This window comes from Carcharodon carcharias, chromosome 10, assembly GCF_017639515.1.
Source record: "Carcharodon carcharias isolate sCarCar2 chromosome 10, sCarCar2.pri, whole genome shotgun sequence".
Lineage (NCBI taxonomy): Eukaryota > Metazoa > Chordata > Chondrichthyes > Lamniformes > Lamnidae > Carcharodon > Carcharodon carcharias.
This window is the reverse complement of record NC_054476.1, coordinates 136,294,569-136,312,818: the sequence shown is the minus strand read 5'-3', so window position 1 is coordinate 136,312,818 and position 18,250 is coordinate 136,294,569. Positions and strand designations below refer to the sequence as shown.

General features: G+C 37.6%; 1 protein-coding gene across 9 annotated transcripts in view; it reads right to left on the bottom strand.

The window, feature by feature from the left end:
• LOC121283176 (general transcription factor II-I-like) overlaps positions 1 to 18,250 on the bottom strand; it is a 194,479-nt gene that overhangs the window by 105,530 nt on the left and 70,699 nt on the right. For all 9 annotated transcript variants that reach the window (XM_041197396.1, XM_041197395.1, XM_041197397.1 and 6 more), the window contains 4 exons: positions 16,292 to 16,475; positions 14,996 to 15,024; positions 5,510 to 5,561; positions 1,299 to 1,348 (listed from right to left, as the gene is read on the bottom strand). In XM_041197396.1, coding sequence (XP_041053330.1) covers positions 1,299 to 1,348; positions 5,510 to 5,561; positions 14,996 to 15,024; positions 16,292 to 16,475 — 315 coding nt within the window. The remainder of the gene's footprint in view (positions 1 to 1,298; positions 1,349 to 5,509; positions 5,562 to 14,995; positions 15,025 to 16,291; positions 16,476 to 18,250) is intronic.

Sequence of the window (18,250 nt, the reverse complement as noted above, 5' to 3'; positions counted from 1 at the left end):
AGTCACAAAATCAAGGGGAATAATCAATTTAAATTATTTTTCAAAGTGTAAATAAAAATGGTTGTCTACAGAGAATTTAGTTTTAGAATTCAGTTCATTTTTTGTACACTGCCAAGGTAGTGGAGGCTTATTTTTAGTCAACTATCTATGCAAAATTCTGCTAGCTCAAATGGTTACAATCGTATTTACCCAGAATATTCTTATTAGGTACAATCCTGGAGTTTCTGATTTTCTACTACCAACACCCCACCCCAACTCCACTTCCATCAGGTTGTAAAAAATTTACTCTGGAAAGGTTTGCTGCAACCTAAGCCATTAAAATGTAAACAATGTAGCTTGAGAAAATTCTCAATATGTAATTCATAATTGATCTGAAACAGCTTCAGTGATAGGTTTACACACAATGAAAAGCAGCCTTTTTCTGTACTTAATTTTACTGCTAGTCATGACTTTGCTTTATATAACAGCTTTATGTTTGATATGTTGCATTTGAGAGACATTCAGAGCGACTCAAGTGACACATATACTTTAGTGAAACCAGAGCAGAATTAATGCCTCAAGGCCTGTTTAAATACACGTTATTTTTCACCATAAGAATTAAGAGTATGTGATCAATTATTTCAGGAAAGATTTGAGCATATTGGGGTTCAGTTTGGAAAGAAGATCTCAGATTATTTTTAAGAGGTATAAAAGTATAAACAAACAAAACTTACACGTCTGAAATTTTACTTGAAAATAACTTGAGATTAGGAGATGGGGACAATTTCAAACTTAAAAGGTAAATTCAAGACTGAAATGAGTTTCGCTGTTCAATATTTTACATTGATGGGTGCCTTCTGTTATGAAAACTACCTTCCTTTCTCTTTCTTCCATGTTATATTGGGTTGCCACAATGCTGGCTGATCACCTTCAATAACAACCAACTTTTTGGATTTGGTGGATGGTTTTACAGCCAGATACCCTCCCTCCAACCCTCCCCATTTTTATCCAGGTTGAGGAGTGGCACCAATACACATTGGTTTGCCTGCACCAGTGGTTGGGTTCTTTCATAGCCAACAAGTCCTGGAGTGGGACTTGAACCCGGAGCCTTCAGACTCAGAGGCAGAAGAGCTACCCGCTGAGCCATTCTAGACTACATTTTCATAAAATACCAGTAAATACAGAAGTAAAAAAAAAAAGTTACCACAAAAAATAAATCACAGAAATTTTAAGTGGCTACTTATAGCACATCAATTTGCTATGTTTTCTTCTTCACCAAAAAGCCCACAACACTCAGAATTTGAAGTAGTGCCACTTACTAGGTTGGTTGTCATCAGATGGCTCTGTTTTCACCTGAACTGGAACAAAGCTATATAATAAAAACAAAATACATTTAATACAATCATGGTTAAGGTTTGGTTTCAACTCCACTTTCCCGCCTGCTCCCCATTCCCCTTGATTGCCTGAGACACCAACAATTTGTCTATCCAAACGTTAAATACGTTTAATGATGGAGCATTGCCAACACTCTGGGATAGCGAACTCCAAAGTTTCACAACTCTTTGAATGAAGAGCTTTCTCATCTCAGACCCAAATGATCGGTTCCTTATGTAGAGACTCTGCCCCCATGTTATGGATTCCTTAGCCAGCAGAAACAATCTCTGTGACTACCCTGTAAAGCTGCTTCAGTCTTGTTTGTTTCAGTATCACCTCACATTCTTCTAAATTCCAGAGAATATAGACCCAATTTATTCAGCCTCTCAACATAGGTCAATCCTCTCATCCTAGGCGCTAATCTAGTGAACCTTTGCTGCACTGCTTCTAATGCAAGTACATCCTTCCTTCAATACAAGGCCAAAACTGCACAGTATTCCAGGTTTGAAGTGAGCAGCTATTCCCCTTAGTTGAAGGGTCAGTTACAAGGGGGTATAAGTTCAAGGTGAGGGGCAGGAGGTTTAGGGGGGATGTGAAGAAAAACTTTTTTTTTTTTACCCAGAGGGTAGTGACGGTCTGGAATGCACTGCCTGGGAGGGTGGTGGAGAGGGGTTGCCTCACATCCTTTAAAAAGTACCTGGATAAGCACTTGGCACGTCAGATCATTCAAGGCTATGGGCCAAGTGCTGGTAAATGGGATTAGGTAGGTGGGTCTGGTGTTTCTCATGTGTCGGTGCAGACTCAATGTGCCGAAGGATCTCTTCTGCACTGTGATTCTGGTCTCAACAAAGCGCTATACAATTGTTAACAATACTTCTTTGCTCCTATACTCCAATCCTATTGTAATAAAAGCTAACGTGCCATTTGTCTTCCTAATTGCTTGCTCTCCTGCATGCTGCGTTTTCCTTGTAAGAGCACACCCAAGTCTCACTAACATCAATATTTACAAGTTTCACATCTTAAAAAATATTGTTTTTCTATTCTTATGATCAAAATGAATAACCGCACACTTCCCTACACTATACTCCATTTGCTATCTTATTGCCCACTTATTTAACTATCTCTTAGCAGCCTCTGTGCCCTCCTCACAGCTTACATTTTCACCTAGCTTTGTATCACCAGCAAGCTTAGATACATTAATCTGTCTCTTCAACTAAATCATTATTAGATTGTAAGTAGCTGAGGCCCAAGCACTGATCCTCGTAATATTCCACTAGTCTTAGCTTGCCAACTTGATAATGCACCATTTATCCCTACAATTTGTTTCCTATCCATTAACCAATCCTCTATCAATGCTAATATATATTACCCCCAACTCCATGAGCCCTTATCTTGCCTATTAATCTTCTGTGTGGCTCCTTACTGAATGCTTTCTGGTAATCCAAGTATACTACATCCACTGGCTCCCCCTTTTCTACCCTAATTACATCCTCAAAAAAACCCTAATAAAATTTGTCAAACACAATATGCCTTTCGCTGCTGAATTTCCCTTTCCGATGACGACTTTTTCTCATCATAACAATGCACATAGAAAAACATAGTAAGGGCTTCCTTATTAATAGATTCCTGCACTTTACTTACAACTGATGTCAGTCGAACAGGCCTGTAGTTCCCCATTTTCTTTCTCCTTCCTTTCCTCATAACAGTGCTACATTTGCTAACTTCCAATCTGTTGGGAGCATTCCAGAATCTAGGGAATTTTGGAAGATCACAATTTATGCCCTCATCATATCTGCGGCCACCTCTTAGAGAATCCTAGGAGGTACACCACCAAGTTCAGGGGACTTATCAGCTTTGTATCCCATTAATTTATCTAGTACTTTTTCATTACTTACATTTCATACTCTCATTAGGACCTTGGATCTCCACAATTTCCACAAAAGAACTCCCAGGCATCAGGTACTGAGAATTTGTCAGTTTTTAGTCTCTTAAATTTCTCCAGTACGTTTTCTCAGCTGAAATTAATTTCCTCACTTTTTAACCCCCATTTTACCCTCTAGTTCAGGTATGCAAATTGTGACTTCTACTGTGAAGACATAGACAAAATATTTTTTCAATGTCTGTGGTATTTCCTCATTTCCAATGATAATTTCTCCTCTCTCTACTTCTCAGGGACCAATGTTTTTTTAAGCCACATTCTACCTCTTTACGTACTTGTAAAAGCTCTTACAATCTGCTTTCATAGTGCTGACTTGTTTTTCTCATTCTTTTTCCCTTATCAACTTTTTTGTGGCCCTTTGCTGGTTTCTAAGAAACACTCCCAATCCTCAGGCTTACTATCATTCTTTTCAAGATTATAAGCATCTTTTAATCTAATACTATTCTTAACCTCTTTGGTAAACCACAGATGGATCTTTCTTGGTGAATTTTTTGTTTTTCAATGGAATGTATTTTTGTTGAACATTTTGAACTTTTAAAAAATGTTTCCCACTGTTTATTTGCTGCCATAACTTTTAATCTATTTACCTAATTAACTTGAGCTAGTTCTCATATCATACCTGTGTAAGTAGCTTTGTTTAGGTATAAGATTCTTGCTTGTGACTGGATTACGTTGCTTTCAAACTTAACATGGAATTGAATTATGGTGATCACTAGTTTCCAGTGGATCTTTTACTATAAGACTACTAATTAATCCCGCTTCATTAAAAAATACTAGATATAAAATAGCTTTCTCCCTATTTGGTTCCACAACATATTGCTCCAAAAAACTGTCATGAAAGCATTCTACAAACTCATCTTCAAGACTACCTTTGCCAATTTGATTGGTCCCACCTACTGAAGGTTAAAATCATCCACAATTATTATATTGCTTTTGTTACATCCAGCAATAATTTTGTGTTTAATGCTCTGTCCAACAGTATGACGACCATTAGGGGGCCTATAAACTACTCCCGCGAGCATTTTCTGACTCTTGCTAATCCCTATTTCATGATCTTCTAAGCCAAGATCTTTCCTCTTTAATGGCCTTATGTCACCCTTTATAAATCAGGGCTATGCTTCCCTCCTTTGCCATGTTGCCTGTCTTTTTGAAATAGTGTACACCCTGGAGTATTTATTTCCCAATCTTGGTCACCATATAACTACGTCGCTGTGATGATTTCAACCACCGTGTTCATCCATACTGTTAAAAATGAATAGAGTTCTGTTTGTTTTCTGTAATTAAACGGACCTATACATGAAGCCAAGATACAAGGCTAAACACTCAATCTAGCAAAGAGCCAAAATATTTCCTCAAATTTTTATGGTCAAAACTCATAATTTATGCACGTCTATAAATACTTCTATCGCGCCTTCATCCCTTGCCACGTTTATGTATTTAAGCCTCCCACAGCTCCACCCAGCCTCAGTTTATATTAATTTTGATCTTTAAGGGGAAAAAAATTTGCACCAGTTTGCTCCATCGTGCACTATTGTAACTCTACCTGGTATTGTTCAGTCTATCCTCGGGTGCCCACAAGCAATAAAATTCCTGCTACTCACCCAGTTAAAAATTCTACATTTGAATATAACAGTACTGCTAATCAACATTTTGGGCAAGAGAATAGAAATACAGATGGGAAAATCAATGTGCACAAATCAGTCAATAGGAAAGAAAGAGCAAAATAAAAGCCAGAAAGTGAGAGAACGCAGGGGGTGGGGGGCGCTGGTGGTGAGGGAAGGAAAGAGGAGCCATATGGAATGGGAAGAGTGAGGGACAGAGTGTGGTAAGACGGGGAGACAGAGAACAGGCGACAGATGTACAGACAGAATGAGAGAGACATACAGTCAGATAGACAAAATGGAGGAGGGACGGAGGCAGAGTCTTAAAGAATAGGAGAGAGTGAAGAGGGAAAAATATTGGAGAGAAAATTGAGGTAGAGGAGAAAGCTCAGGAGAAAGACACAGATCACAGGAGTATATAGATCTATCCAGAATCACAGAACAGACACAAAGCGGGTAACAGGGAAAAGCAGATAGAGAGGAGAGAGGAAGAAAGAGACAGGCAGGTGAGGGTAAGAGATCAAGATCACACAGCGAGTGCAGAGTATTGCCACAAAAGCTCCAAGGATACAAGAAAAATCAATTTACTTTTATTAACCTGCATTTTCCTTCTCACCTGGCAGCTGGTATCTGTGCATTCTCCTTTCCAGTTGGCTGTTTTGTTTCCACTATAGAAAAATAATAATTAATTCAATAATTTAAATAATTCTAAATTATTGAAAACAACTGTTCACTTTACATTTCACATTAGAATCAAACAGAGAATGAGTAGTCTGAATTTACACCAGCAGATGGCAGAGGCATCAAATACAGGATAATTGGCACACAATCAGCAATGTTAAATAGAAGGAGTTCTAACTGGGAAGAACTGGTAGCATTTAAAAAGGGACAGAACAGAATTTTCCTCAGTGCAAACACTGGGTCATGATTTCCAATAGCAGGGCATCAAACAACAACTATTGGTTAGACTTGCCCTTGCATTTTTAGATTTTTAAGTTTTTGCATGGCAAGTTGATATAAAAGGTTAAGTTTACAATGATGAAAATAAAGTGCCTGAAACCTGAGTGACAGGGCAAGCAACTGCATAGCACCCTGGCTAGATTAGAAAAGTTATGAAATTAACAGTACAAGGATTGAGAACAAAATGTAAGTTACGAATGAGATCCTCAGCTTTATTAAAAGAGGATCAGATTATAAAAGCAACAAAGTTATATTAAACTTTTATAAAGTAGTGGTTAGGCCTCAGCTAAGTGCTAAGGGTCACACTGAAAGGATGTCAAGGTCTTGGACAGGATACAGAAGAGAATTAACAGAATTGTATGAAGGAAGAGCCAATGCAATCATGATGGGCCGAATGGTCTCCTTCTATGCTGTATCATTTGATGAATTCAAATCAAGTACAGAAAGAGAAATAATGGGAGGGAAAGAAAGACTGAATTCAGAGGGGAGAAAAGACAAAAAAGTTTTTTTTTCATTTTTTAAATCTTTAGCAAGTAAACCCTGAACAAGTTAATTTTCATTAAGGTGAACTGGCAATATTTAACACATCACGTGATTAAAACAGTACTTGTACTTAAACTTAAACAGCCAAAATCAAAACTTTGGGAATTTACTTGTATCTACTGTGCAAATAAATCAAGTTCACACCTTTCAGTGCATTTTATTCGTGAGCCAGACACCAAGATATCATTTTCATAAAGTTAGCACAGAGCGGCACAATTTGGACAGTAACTTTTAGATATTTGAGTTTAACTACCCATTGGTGCCTTCTCCTAAAGTTATTGTACCATTTGCACATAAATAACAAAGTGCCATTAGCTTCACCATTATATTCACAGCAAATTATGGCCCAATATTGGAACATAAATGATTCCATCAACACTACATGTCTTGGCAATGTTTAATTGACTATAAAAATATTACACCTAACAAATGTGGAGCTTTAAGTATTTTACTAGTACTCAGGAACATGTCAGATTTACAGTGACTTTCTTCAAATATAGCAATCAGGGAACCTAATCATATTTTTGACAATTTAAAGCCCTAAAACTGCAGAAGGATCAGTCAAGCTGTCAGTTAATAGCCTGGACCTGAAAAAAAGTATTTGAAGGAAATCATTTTGCCCAAATATATTTAGCCAGCAAATCAATCTACTTTCAGGATAAAGGAATTCCTGTATTTTCTTTATAGATATACAAATTTGTAACTTGGAACATTTGAAGTAGTTGCTATCATTGAGAGTGTGTCCAGTGAAGTGAATACACCCATATCTGGGAAATGGGTGCATTAATAACAAATTGGCCATCCACTACTTTGTTAAAAAATAGACGGTACAAATACCATTGGTGCCCTCTACTTCCTTGCTGAAGTCTCGTAATTACATGCCATCAACATGGACTTCATGTAGTTCTGAGCAGTTTGGCGTATCCTTTACTTTCCACAAACTTTCTCATGAATTTTGAATTCTAACTCCCTGGCTCATTGCCGTCCTCAGTAGGGCAACTCCTAGCAGCCTTGGAAATAGTGCTTGGCTCACAGTGAACATTAACTGACAGGAGTCACTGATAGTCCAGTAGCCAGTTAGTGCACAATGGTCTGAAATATTGTTTGTGATTTTTGAAACTTTAACGTTGTCAGTTCAATTGGATGATTTCACCAAATCTGGGATTTTAATTGAAAGTGCACTCCAGCTCCAAGATCCATGCAAATGAAAGACTACAGAAATCTCCCTCTCACTCATGAAAAATAGGGCATGGTTGTCCACTGTCACCCAGTGTCATTTACTATCTTTAATAGGTTGGATGGCAATGGAAGGGTTGGAATACAAATGATTGCTCCAGTTATTTCTGGAAATGTCACACCTTTTCTTTTCAAATATTACGCTGTTGGTGAACTCTAGTGATTTTGTGCACTCATCTTCCATATTGAGCATTAGCTAAGCAAATAGTGGATAGAGTGCACATGAAACCTTACAGATAATATGTGGGATTGTAACTACAGGTTTCCTACATACTAAAGGCTCTTTAGTATTTCATTTCTTGTACAACACTTGTTCTTCAATCTCCAACACTATGAAAGCAATGTGTAAAAAAATGCCAGACATGGACTCCAATTTGTTCACGTGCCAGTTGCAATCCATCAGTGTTTAGTGTTATATTCTTGATAGCCAGTTGGTGAAGGAAGAATCCAAAGCCAGTCTTTACTTAGAATAGATTTATTCACATAGCGAAACATTACAGGTATATATCTCCTGACTCCACTCGCGCCTGTGTCACCATGTGTCTCTTTATAGATGCTCAAGTAGCCATCTAATCAATGCCTTCCACCTATATGCACTTTTAATTGATACAATTAACATATTCCTTTCTTCCTCTAACTAAAACTTTAACAGTAAATATGCAAAATCAGTATTTCAAAACAAATCAGAAAAAATATTTTTTTTTTACATATTCTGTACAAAGCATGACATTATGAGACGCCCCTCTTCCAGTACCCCCAACAATCTCTTTGTAAAAGCACTTATTTATGTGAAGCAATCAAATAAAATGGGTTGATGCAAATCATCAACTATCTTGGAGATTTCCTTTCTTCTCTCCAACATTTGTTACAATCCAGCATGATCATGTCATAATCATTTTTCGCTCATACTTTTTGTAGCATGTACGTTATTCCACAAAGAATGATTATCTATATAACATTCAATGGGCAAACTATCATCCTTTGTAAAGAATTTCCCCTGAAATATTTGACAAATAGAATTCCCATATTCACTGCTTTATTTCTGCAGCTAAAATACATTTAACAACCTAATTATTTCCTTAGCCACCTGGGCTAAAGGACAACATTTTCCATTTCACCACCAAAAATATTGTGAAACCCATTGCATTCGAATACCCATCCCTAAGGTTAGTATGAGAGGCATTACTATGAATAACTACTTTCATGTTCTTTGGGTCACCGAAGGATGGAAACATAAGTACACATTTCTCCATATTCATCTTTTTAATGTTTTATTATCCCTTAAAACACCCTTGACTTTAGGGTGCTTCATCGCAGTACTTTGTTCCAATACATGAAAACTAGCATCCTGTCTTGTCTGAGTACATAACCAATTCAACTGACCAATTAAGCTTAGCAACTGCTCTCTTTTAGTTGTGATATCATCTTTCTGTGATGACCTAGCATGATTAACCAGGATAGAAGTAATGTTCTCTAAATAGGATTGTTGATTCAAGTTACTCCAGACTTATTTGCTTAATATCTAAACCAATATATTTAAAAGCCCCTGAAACCTGATTTCCAATCTTAAGTTCCACTTTAATCTTATTTATAGCTCATTTCTCAAATTCCAGTACCACCCCATAAGAAATCACCAACATGCGCCATGGAGATGCCTGAAAGTTTTCCCTTTTGATAGCAATAAAAGATTAAGGGATTTTCTTTTGGTTAAATAAGGCCTACTATCAGCAAAACAGAGCCCACTGAAAAAAAAACACCTTCAAGGCATCATTCAGGCCATAAATGCATTTGATTAGTTTCCATAGTTTCCGTTCTGCATCACTTGTCTCTTTGGGCAGTTTCAGAAACACCCTTCTCTGAAATGTATCAACATGTAGAATTGCAGCTTTTATGTCAGTTGATTACACTCCCATGAATATGTGGCCAAAAGAGCTAAAAGGTCAGGATTACTTTTCCCACTCTAACATCTGTATTGCCCGATCTCTCTTCGAATCTCTGAGGAACTACTCTCACTTTAGCCTTACAAGTCTCAATCTGCACGGACTTTTTCAGTACAAATCCTTCTCTATGACAAGGCTGGCTGGCCCCATCAGGTACTTCAGAATAAACTCCAAATTGCTTCTAACTAACTAATTCAGTTTGTTCGGCTCTCACTAATGGCTCAGATCTTCCAGACAGCAGCAATGCTGGGCACATTGCTACTGTCGGCGAAGTTTTCTGCATTCCAATTATTGCACAGTTTCAGCCAATCCTGGCTGCAGCAGAAACAGTTGGTTGGATGGGTAGTCGAGTCAGGCAGTCGGATCGGGTTGGGGGAGAGGGGGTGGAGAAAAACTTTGGTAGTGGTGCTCAGTTCAGTTATGCTGGTTAAGCTCCGAATTATACCGGAAATTAAATTGTGTAACATTTCCAGTATCCAGTTAAGTCCCAAGTATCTGGCCTAAGTCTCCAACTCTGACCTTGATGTCTACCTCAGATGGTCTTATACAGTGCCTTAAAACTCCAAATTTTTCAGCAACCCCAGCCTTTACGAAAGCCCTTCTCCCTGTAAGCAAAGCATTCAAATGCGCAGAAAAAGTGGAACTAAGTGGAGTACCTTCCAGAGCAATCGTCCAGCACAGAAGACAATTTGCAATTTCTCCTATAGACCAATTGAGGGGGACTAAACCTTTCAACCAGCTGAAGCAAATTCTTTGTATGAAACACCCATGCCAGTGGAGTTGTCAACTTGCAGTTTGGTTGATCTAGGATTTTATGTAGCACTTTCAGCTGTCATATTCATGACCATAATGTTCATGTTTTCCCACACCTCTAACTCATTGTTAGCAAATTCCCCTCCATTAGCAGTCAAGAACTTAGCTGGTGCCCCATGTCCAGATCCTATCCATTTCTGTGTGACTTTTATCTATTTTAAGGCTTTTGTCCCTGCCGTGTATAATTGTGGAAAGACTAAAACCGGGGGTTGACATGTCAATGAAATGTAGAATAAAAATGTCCTTTTTCATACCTTTAGATCCATGGAAACTCATGAAAGTCAAATGCAAATGGAAGGTTTAGTGGGATGTGGTGCCCTCCAAATTTTTTTTAGAAAACAAATATCACACTTTGCAATAACCTCAAAGAGGCTTATATACGCTTCATCAATTACACATGCATCTATTGTCACAAAGATTAAAAATTCTGAAGATGAGCAAATTGTCTGGGAAACTTTAGAAAATTTGCCTTTTTTCCCCTCTGATTCTTACCATCTGATGCCAGTAATACTTCATCAGGTACTGGTAGGGGAATGCAATAATGCCGAGTAAACTGCAGATTTTATTTTTAATTCATTCATGGGATGTGGGTATTGCTGGCTAGGCCTACATTTATTGCCCACCCATAACTGCCCTTGAGGTGGTGGTGGTGAGATGTCTACTTGAACTGCTGCAGATCCACTGACTTTCCAAAAAACAATGGCTTTATCATGCTCCATGTCCAGTTTCATTTGTGCCTTTTTCACAGAAGGCTTACTCAACAGCAAGGATATCTTACCAGAGACTACATCGGTACTGATAAAGTGGCTTACCCCAGCTATTTTGCATGGAATCACCACTCTCTTAGTGGCCTCAATGTGTTGTCATCAAACCTAAGTAGAATTTGCATACTCCTTAATCTACAATGATCCTCACTGCTAAGCGAATCTAAGCAACATTTTAACAAATCTGTTCCACATACTGTCGAGATACAACTGCTAACACAGCACAGTTGAATGAATCCACTACTATCACACATCACCAGATTAAAGCTCCTTGTGACTAGTAAAATTCATTCTGATTAATCATCATCACCATCTTCAGCCTCAGAATTCTCTGCATCATATGTCACTTCAAAGACCCTGATTTTTTTGCCTTGGGCGGTTCATCGCATAATGATATTTTGAGTCACAACTGAAACACCTGTTACCTATTCCCCAGGCATTTCTAGAGTTTATTAACCTATTATTGCTGGTCCAATCCTATATTCTGCTGTGATATCCATACCTACTAAAGGTGCTTTCACCCCAATTCTTCCTATCTATAACTGTTTTGTCATACTGACACCTATATCCAGTATCTGGGTGATCTCGAAATGCAGCAGAGTCCTCTATTCTTTGTGACATCGCAGAATATGCCATTTTTTCCCAAGGCTGCCAAAATGATTGCTCCTATTGTCATGAAAATGTGACAATTTTCATAATACTATGATTTATTGTAAATGTAGGTTAGTAGTGGGGTTTGGATTAGTTTGTGTGGATGTTTGCAAGTGAGGGGTGGGGGTGGATTTAATTGAATTGCACGCAGCTAGTCTGTGATTTTTGAGTGATCAAAGGGAAGTTAGGTTCGAAATGCTAAATACATAAACATGCCTGAAATTTTAGAATGCAAGTTGTGAAGTAACATTTACATTTTTGGATAAACTAGAGTAGTTGAAATTCAAGGAGATGATGAGATGTTACACCTAGCCATATGAAGCTAGGTCAAACAGTGTGTTTATTTATCCCAAAAGTTACTAATTATATAAGTATGAAGGAAGATTTATATTATGGAAAAAGTTGCAACGATATATTGGAACAATGGAATTTACGTTAAAAAGGAAGAAACATGCATAAAGGAGATGAGGTTATGTGTAAGGAAAAATGAATTCTAAGATCTAACAAGTGTGAAAAGCTCCAGCCTCTATGAATTAAGTTGCTGTCTATAGGAACTGAAGCTAAGAAAAGTCACTGTGAATATCACTGCCCAGGGTATTGTGTGCTTTGCCTGGGTCTGTCGAAATCTATTTTGTTTTATTGTTGCCTTAATGGAGGTGTAACTAGGAGTCAGATTAATTAGGGGATTTAAGAGTTATTATAGCAGTAATTTGTGGACCTATATATGTGCTTAAAATCTTTTCTTCTATTAATAAATGTTTAATTTAGTTTTGTAGAGAACCTTTAAGTCTTGGTGGGCTCATCACTGCTGAATTCAAGGCACACATCTTGAAATAAAGTACAAATTGGAAAACAGTTGTGGCAGCCGTTTCAAGTTTCCCCCTCAGATTTGAGTAGCTTGGCATTTACCATCCGCTGTACCATAACACCTACAGGACTTTTCTTGAAGGAAGCAGCTATCAGTTCCAACAGGGAACCTTTTGAGAACCAAACCCCCAAGTATAACAGGCCTAACACTCACACTCTTAAAATTTTAAAACTGGGCAATGACCTTTTAAAATGGCAGAAGCCATGTCTCGACCCGCGAACAATAAGAGCTATTTGGCAGTATCAAAGAAATTTGCATCTCGTTATCTCTGGAGACCCAAACAACCCCACTGTGGGCTGCAGAGACCAAATTAAAGGGGAACTATACAAAGGCCATTTGCATTTCAGAACCCAGGCTGGCCAACCTGAGTTTACTAGTATGCTAGGACAAAGAGCCTTGCAACCTTCCCTCCAATTCTTAACGGCTGGGACATTTAACAGCCTTGGGGAGCCAGATGAGTTATAAACATTCTTTGTCAATGGTGGTGTACAGAGATGGGAGTCATCTGAAATGAACCTCTAGCTGGGAGAATCAGTTATACAGTGGGTAGGATAGGATAGGGATGGTAGGAGGGATGGTAGGATAGGATAGGATAGGATAGGATAGGATAGGATAGGATAGGATAGGATAGGGATGGCTGGATAAGATAGGGTAGGATAGGGTAGAGTCTTACTGTACTGCAAAGCTCAGTCTGCCATGTTTCCATCTGCCTAAAAACAGCACAGAAAAGGGGCACTTGTCCAGGTTTGAATGCCTGGCCCCATCTGTACTGTTTCTACTGCAACTTGTGTACCATCGCCTAGAAGACTAGTTCATTTCCACTATCCCTTCATGGAAGTCGACTCTACTGGAAGAGTGAATTATCCAGCATCAGCTCTGCCTGCTGACCTCTGTGAAGGAATAGACCATTGGACTTTGATTCTGGACACACATGAAACAATAATTCTTTTCTATGGTTTTTGCCCTCTAAATCTCTCTCTCCCCCTCTTATATTCTATGAGTGAAAAGGAGGCCATGTTACTACCCTCCCCCCATTGTTTGCGTGCTAATAAACTAACCCTCAGCGTTCATCCTATCACAAGTTTGCTGTGGGGTTATTAATTGAAACCAAGGAGTTGGGAAAAATGCCGTCCACTTTTAAAGGGGAAGCAAATTAAAAACACCTGTTTACAGACAGGTGGAGGGAGGAGAAATCAGGGCTGTTTAAATTAAACCCCTCCTGTCCATAACATCAGTTAGAACCAGGAATACATCCATATAAGGCACCCTTGCACATTCCAGCAATTTAAATACTAATAATAAACCATGCATCTCCAAATTGAATTTCTTCAGTCTTTTAGACAGTCTGTTAAAGTCCATGATATATTCCTCCATAGAATGACTGTCTGTCAAAGTCTGTCCATGCCATTAGGTACCCAATAAATAATCTTTGCAAATTTCATTCATGACCCCCAATAGAAGGTCCAAACCTTAATTAGTATCCAACCGGCAGGCATCCAGCTCAAAGTACCTTGCTTCTCATTTTACTTTTGTTAGGAAGTGATAATGCCAAAGGCATACATCCCTATCAAGGAGAAAAACAAGGAACACGTGTCCACATATCCACTTCATTCTTCTACTGGTCATGTGGTTTAGACACTGAAAACATCAGAAGGTAATCATGTCCTGACAATTTAACACTTGCTTTCGCGATTTTTCCACAATAGCCATTAGGATTGTAATCGCCTGTTTGAAAATTATTTTCCCTTTAAGTTTCCAACCTTCACCTTTAGGCAACCATTCTCTGCTACCATGTTATATTCCTATTCATCAGTTGAAGGAAGAATCCAAAGCCAGTCTTTAAATGGAGTATTTATTCACAGAGTGAAACATTCAGTGCTTATCTCCTGACTCCTCTTCCCTTTTGTGTCAGGCAGTGAGTGTGTCTTCATATGTGTTCAAGTAACTTTGTAATCAATGCCCAGCACCTGTATGTACTTAACTTCAATTGATACAATTAACACTTAGGTTTCTTAATCCCTCACATTAATGCCTAGGAATCACTATTTTCCATGTTCCTCAGAAACCTTATCAAAATACTACGAAAATTCATGAAAAGAAATTTTAGAAGTCAATCATTTTCTGCAAAATTCGCAAGTGTTTGTGAGCAGACTGAGTTGCTAAGTGGATCACTGATACATCCCTTGGAAAGATTTCTTCATAATCATGCACTTGGGTCATAATTTTATAAACTGAATCTAATTCGATATTCATCAGGGTTATACCATGGTAGTGTAAAATACGTTGCACACATAAAAATGCTAAATTATGCATCAGAAGCAACTTACCTTGCTGAATGGAGGCATCCAGAAATGGCCTGGATTAAAAGAAAAAGTGATTGCATAGTATTGATAACCACGTACAAACTCTCAACAGTTCAAACATGTTTAATGTCAGTACTTTAAAAACGCATGTGTAGACAGTGTTTTGTGAAGCTTGCTAATTATATATATCAGCTTCCTATTGGCAGGCAACAGAGTAGTCTGAAAACACGAGAACAAATTGTGCAGATTCTAGTCTTGCATATTGGGAACAATGAAGTTTTCTTCAAAATTGAAATGGACTAGGAGTTTACCCATTAATGGTTAAAATGCTTTAAAGTCTTCACTGAGATTTATAAATCTGTTACAACCACTGGCTTTTGAAGCACTCTCAATTTTTAGCAATTTTAGTAAAGATGGATAATTCTGAGATTACTAGCAAGGGTAGTATTAAGCAATTCTTATTGAGCAAGTTAAATCTCGCCCATAAATATTCATATTAGTCCTTTCTTACAACTATGTACAGTCTACAATGCCAGCAATTTCTAGAGTTAAAAGGAATTAACATCCTCTAGTGAAGTTGCCCTGCACAAACTTATTCAAACGTTTACTCACAAATGTTCCCTCTACTGTATTAAAGTAATCCTGACTGGATACCTTGAATATCCACTATGGTTTGTGATTCGAGGGCTCAGAAGTAGTTACTTACAAAGCAGTTCAGGAAGTAATTCTGCAAAAGGGATTTCTTGAATTCTTCCATTTCACCACTAAGCACTAGCCAGAAGGTGATCCAAGTAAACAAAGAATCTCATTCTATTGCATCAAATGTATCAACGATTGCAAGATAAGTGGTCTCTTATAAAATGGTTGTGAAGCAGCTCAACAAGAAGCATAGAAGTTATAAACTATAGTGTCAACAATGACTTCTGCAGTTAACTAATAAGAACTGACATCAATGCAAAGAATTAAATAGCCTCAAAACTCAACTAGTGCCTGTCAGGAGCCAGGGTAATAAATAAATTAGGAGTCATGGGATAACAAGAGATTTATATGCATCAGTGAGCCACCCACTTTTCTCCAAAACCCAGTGGCTAAACAAAGTCTTAGAGCCAAAAGATGACCTCCTGTACATCATATTTTTCACGTTATACCAGCTTCATATGGAAAATTAGTTTTTTTAGTTTGATGGTCTGGCAAGTACTGTTTTGCAGCAACACTCATGATGAGACTTATGTCATTAAACTGTGCAGCTCATCATCTGCACTTGATTCATCATAGGAACTGAAACGTACACTTAAAATTAGGCTTCAGGGGAAAGTTTACCTCTTTATTACAAATATAATCTTTGCCTTTTGCTCCAAAATCTTTTTTAACGTTGCATTGTCATAATCTGAAGGGTGCTTAAAACACACGCCATCAGGAAGTCCTTGTATTGCCACAGCAGCTGGGTCCTTCAAGATTTTGTCATATGGCACAGGGTTTGGAGTAGGTTTCCCAAGAGCTTTACCTGAAATTAGATAGAACAGAGACAATGTAACAAACAAGGTAGAAAAACAAAAGCACAAAGATATCTTTTGAGATTTGTAGTAACAAGATTGGCTGAATGCTGAAAGGTCTGATACTTTAGACACCAAAATCCTGGATTGAAGAGTCCACATATATACTCTTGGATACAATAAAGTACAGTAATAGAATGAAATTAAATTCTCTTGGTTTTATACAACTAGTTCTAGCACTAGCAAGAACCTTGCCATGAGCAGATTCATTATCTGTAAATCTTAACAGTATCTTGAGGAAACAAATCCATGCCTGGAAATGGGGCCCACAAAGTAAATACAGTAATGAATTATGCTGATTACCGTGTATGATTTTACCTTGGTTGGTTTGATTTTTGTTAACTCATCCACAGTGTCTGATCAATACCACTCATTATTCACTATAAATTTCTGCAATTTTGTAGTTTGTAATTTAATACAACCAAAATCGAACCAACCAAGGTAGAGTGACACTCAAGTATTGTCTGGAAATAGTGTTAAAGTAAAAAGAAGTTCCACTAAAGATTTTCTGATTGAAAAGCTTCCAAAGATAAAACACTAAATTACTGTAATGAAAGTATAATAGCTTTCATAATATTTTTCTGGTTTACTGTGAAGGAGGTTTGTGGGGAAAGTATAGTTGATTCTGTCTATGTGATTTAATTACATTTAGAGTCAAGTAGACTACAAGCTTAAAATCAACAAAAGAAGCTATGTGCTTGACATGTTGAATAAACATGGATGCTAGCTTAGCATGTAACGTGTGATGGGAATTTGCATTTTTAGATAAATGAAGGGATTGTTGGATTTCAAAGGGTTCCTGGTTTGTTTACAACTAGCCAGATAAGCAAGGCTAAGGAGTGTGTTTATTTTTCCCCAAGGTTACTGGCAAAATTGGCAACATTAAAGTTTTTATATTTATGAGGAAGATACAGGTTCATAGATATATGGAACAACAGAATTTACATATTAAAAAGAAAGCACACATATATATATATATATATATATATATATATATAAATAAAGGAAAATGAAAGGCTATGTGGAAGAAGGCCATGTAAGATCTAACAGGAGTATATGAAATAGCCTTAATGAAGCCACCAGTCATTTGTGCATATGTCTGCTATATAACGAAACTAAAGTTAGGGAAAGGCCATTTGGAATTCCACTGTCAAGTGGGTATTGTGTTAACTTGTTGGTTCTGTTTTAAATCTAAAATCTATTTTGGACTGTTGTCTTAAATGGAGTGTAACTAGGGGTCAGGTTAATTAGGAATTTTAGGAGCTATTACAGTAGTAATTGTAGTCTTATGTGTGTGCTTGAAATCTTTTATTTTGTTAAAAATATTTTAATTTAATTCTTAAAATCTCTAATTGGTGGACTTATTACTTCTGAATTCAGTGCACACATCTTCTCGTACAAATTGCAAAACCATTGTGATTAGAGCGACCAAGTTTCCCTTGTGGATTTTGTCTGCCTAGCACACATCATCTGCCACGTCATAACAATTACAAAATTGCAACATTTTAAGGAAAAGCTAACTATGTAATAAACACAGATTTCTAAGTGTATGTAAATACCAGAGAAGATCAATACCAATCAGGAAACACCTCAAAAAGGGAACTGATATTTTTATATCGTCCTTGTTCACATGGGAAAGCTGTAAGAAATGGAAATCCAAGATTTACACATACTCCATCCCTGTCACTCCAGTATGCTGCCAGTCCCTGTTGGATCTATGGGAGGG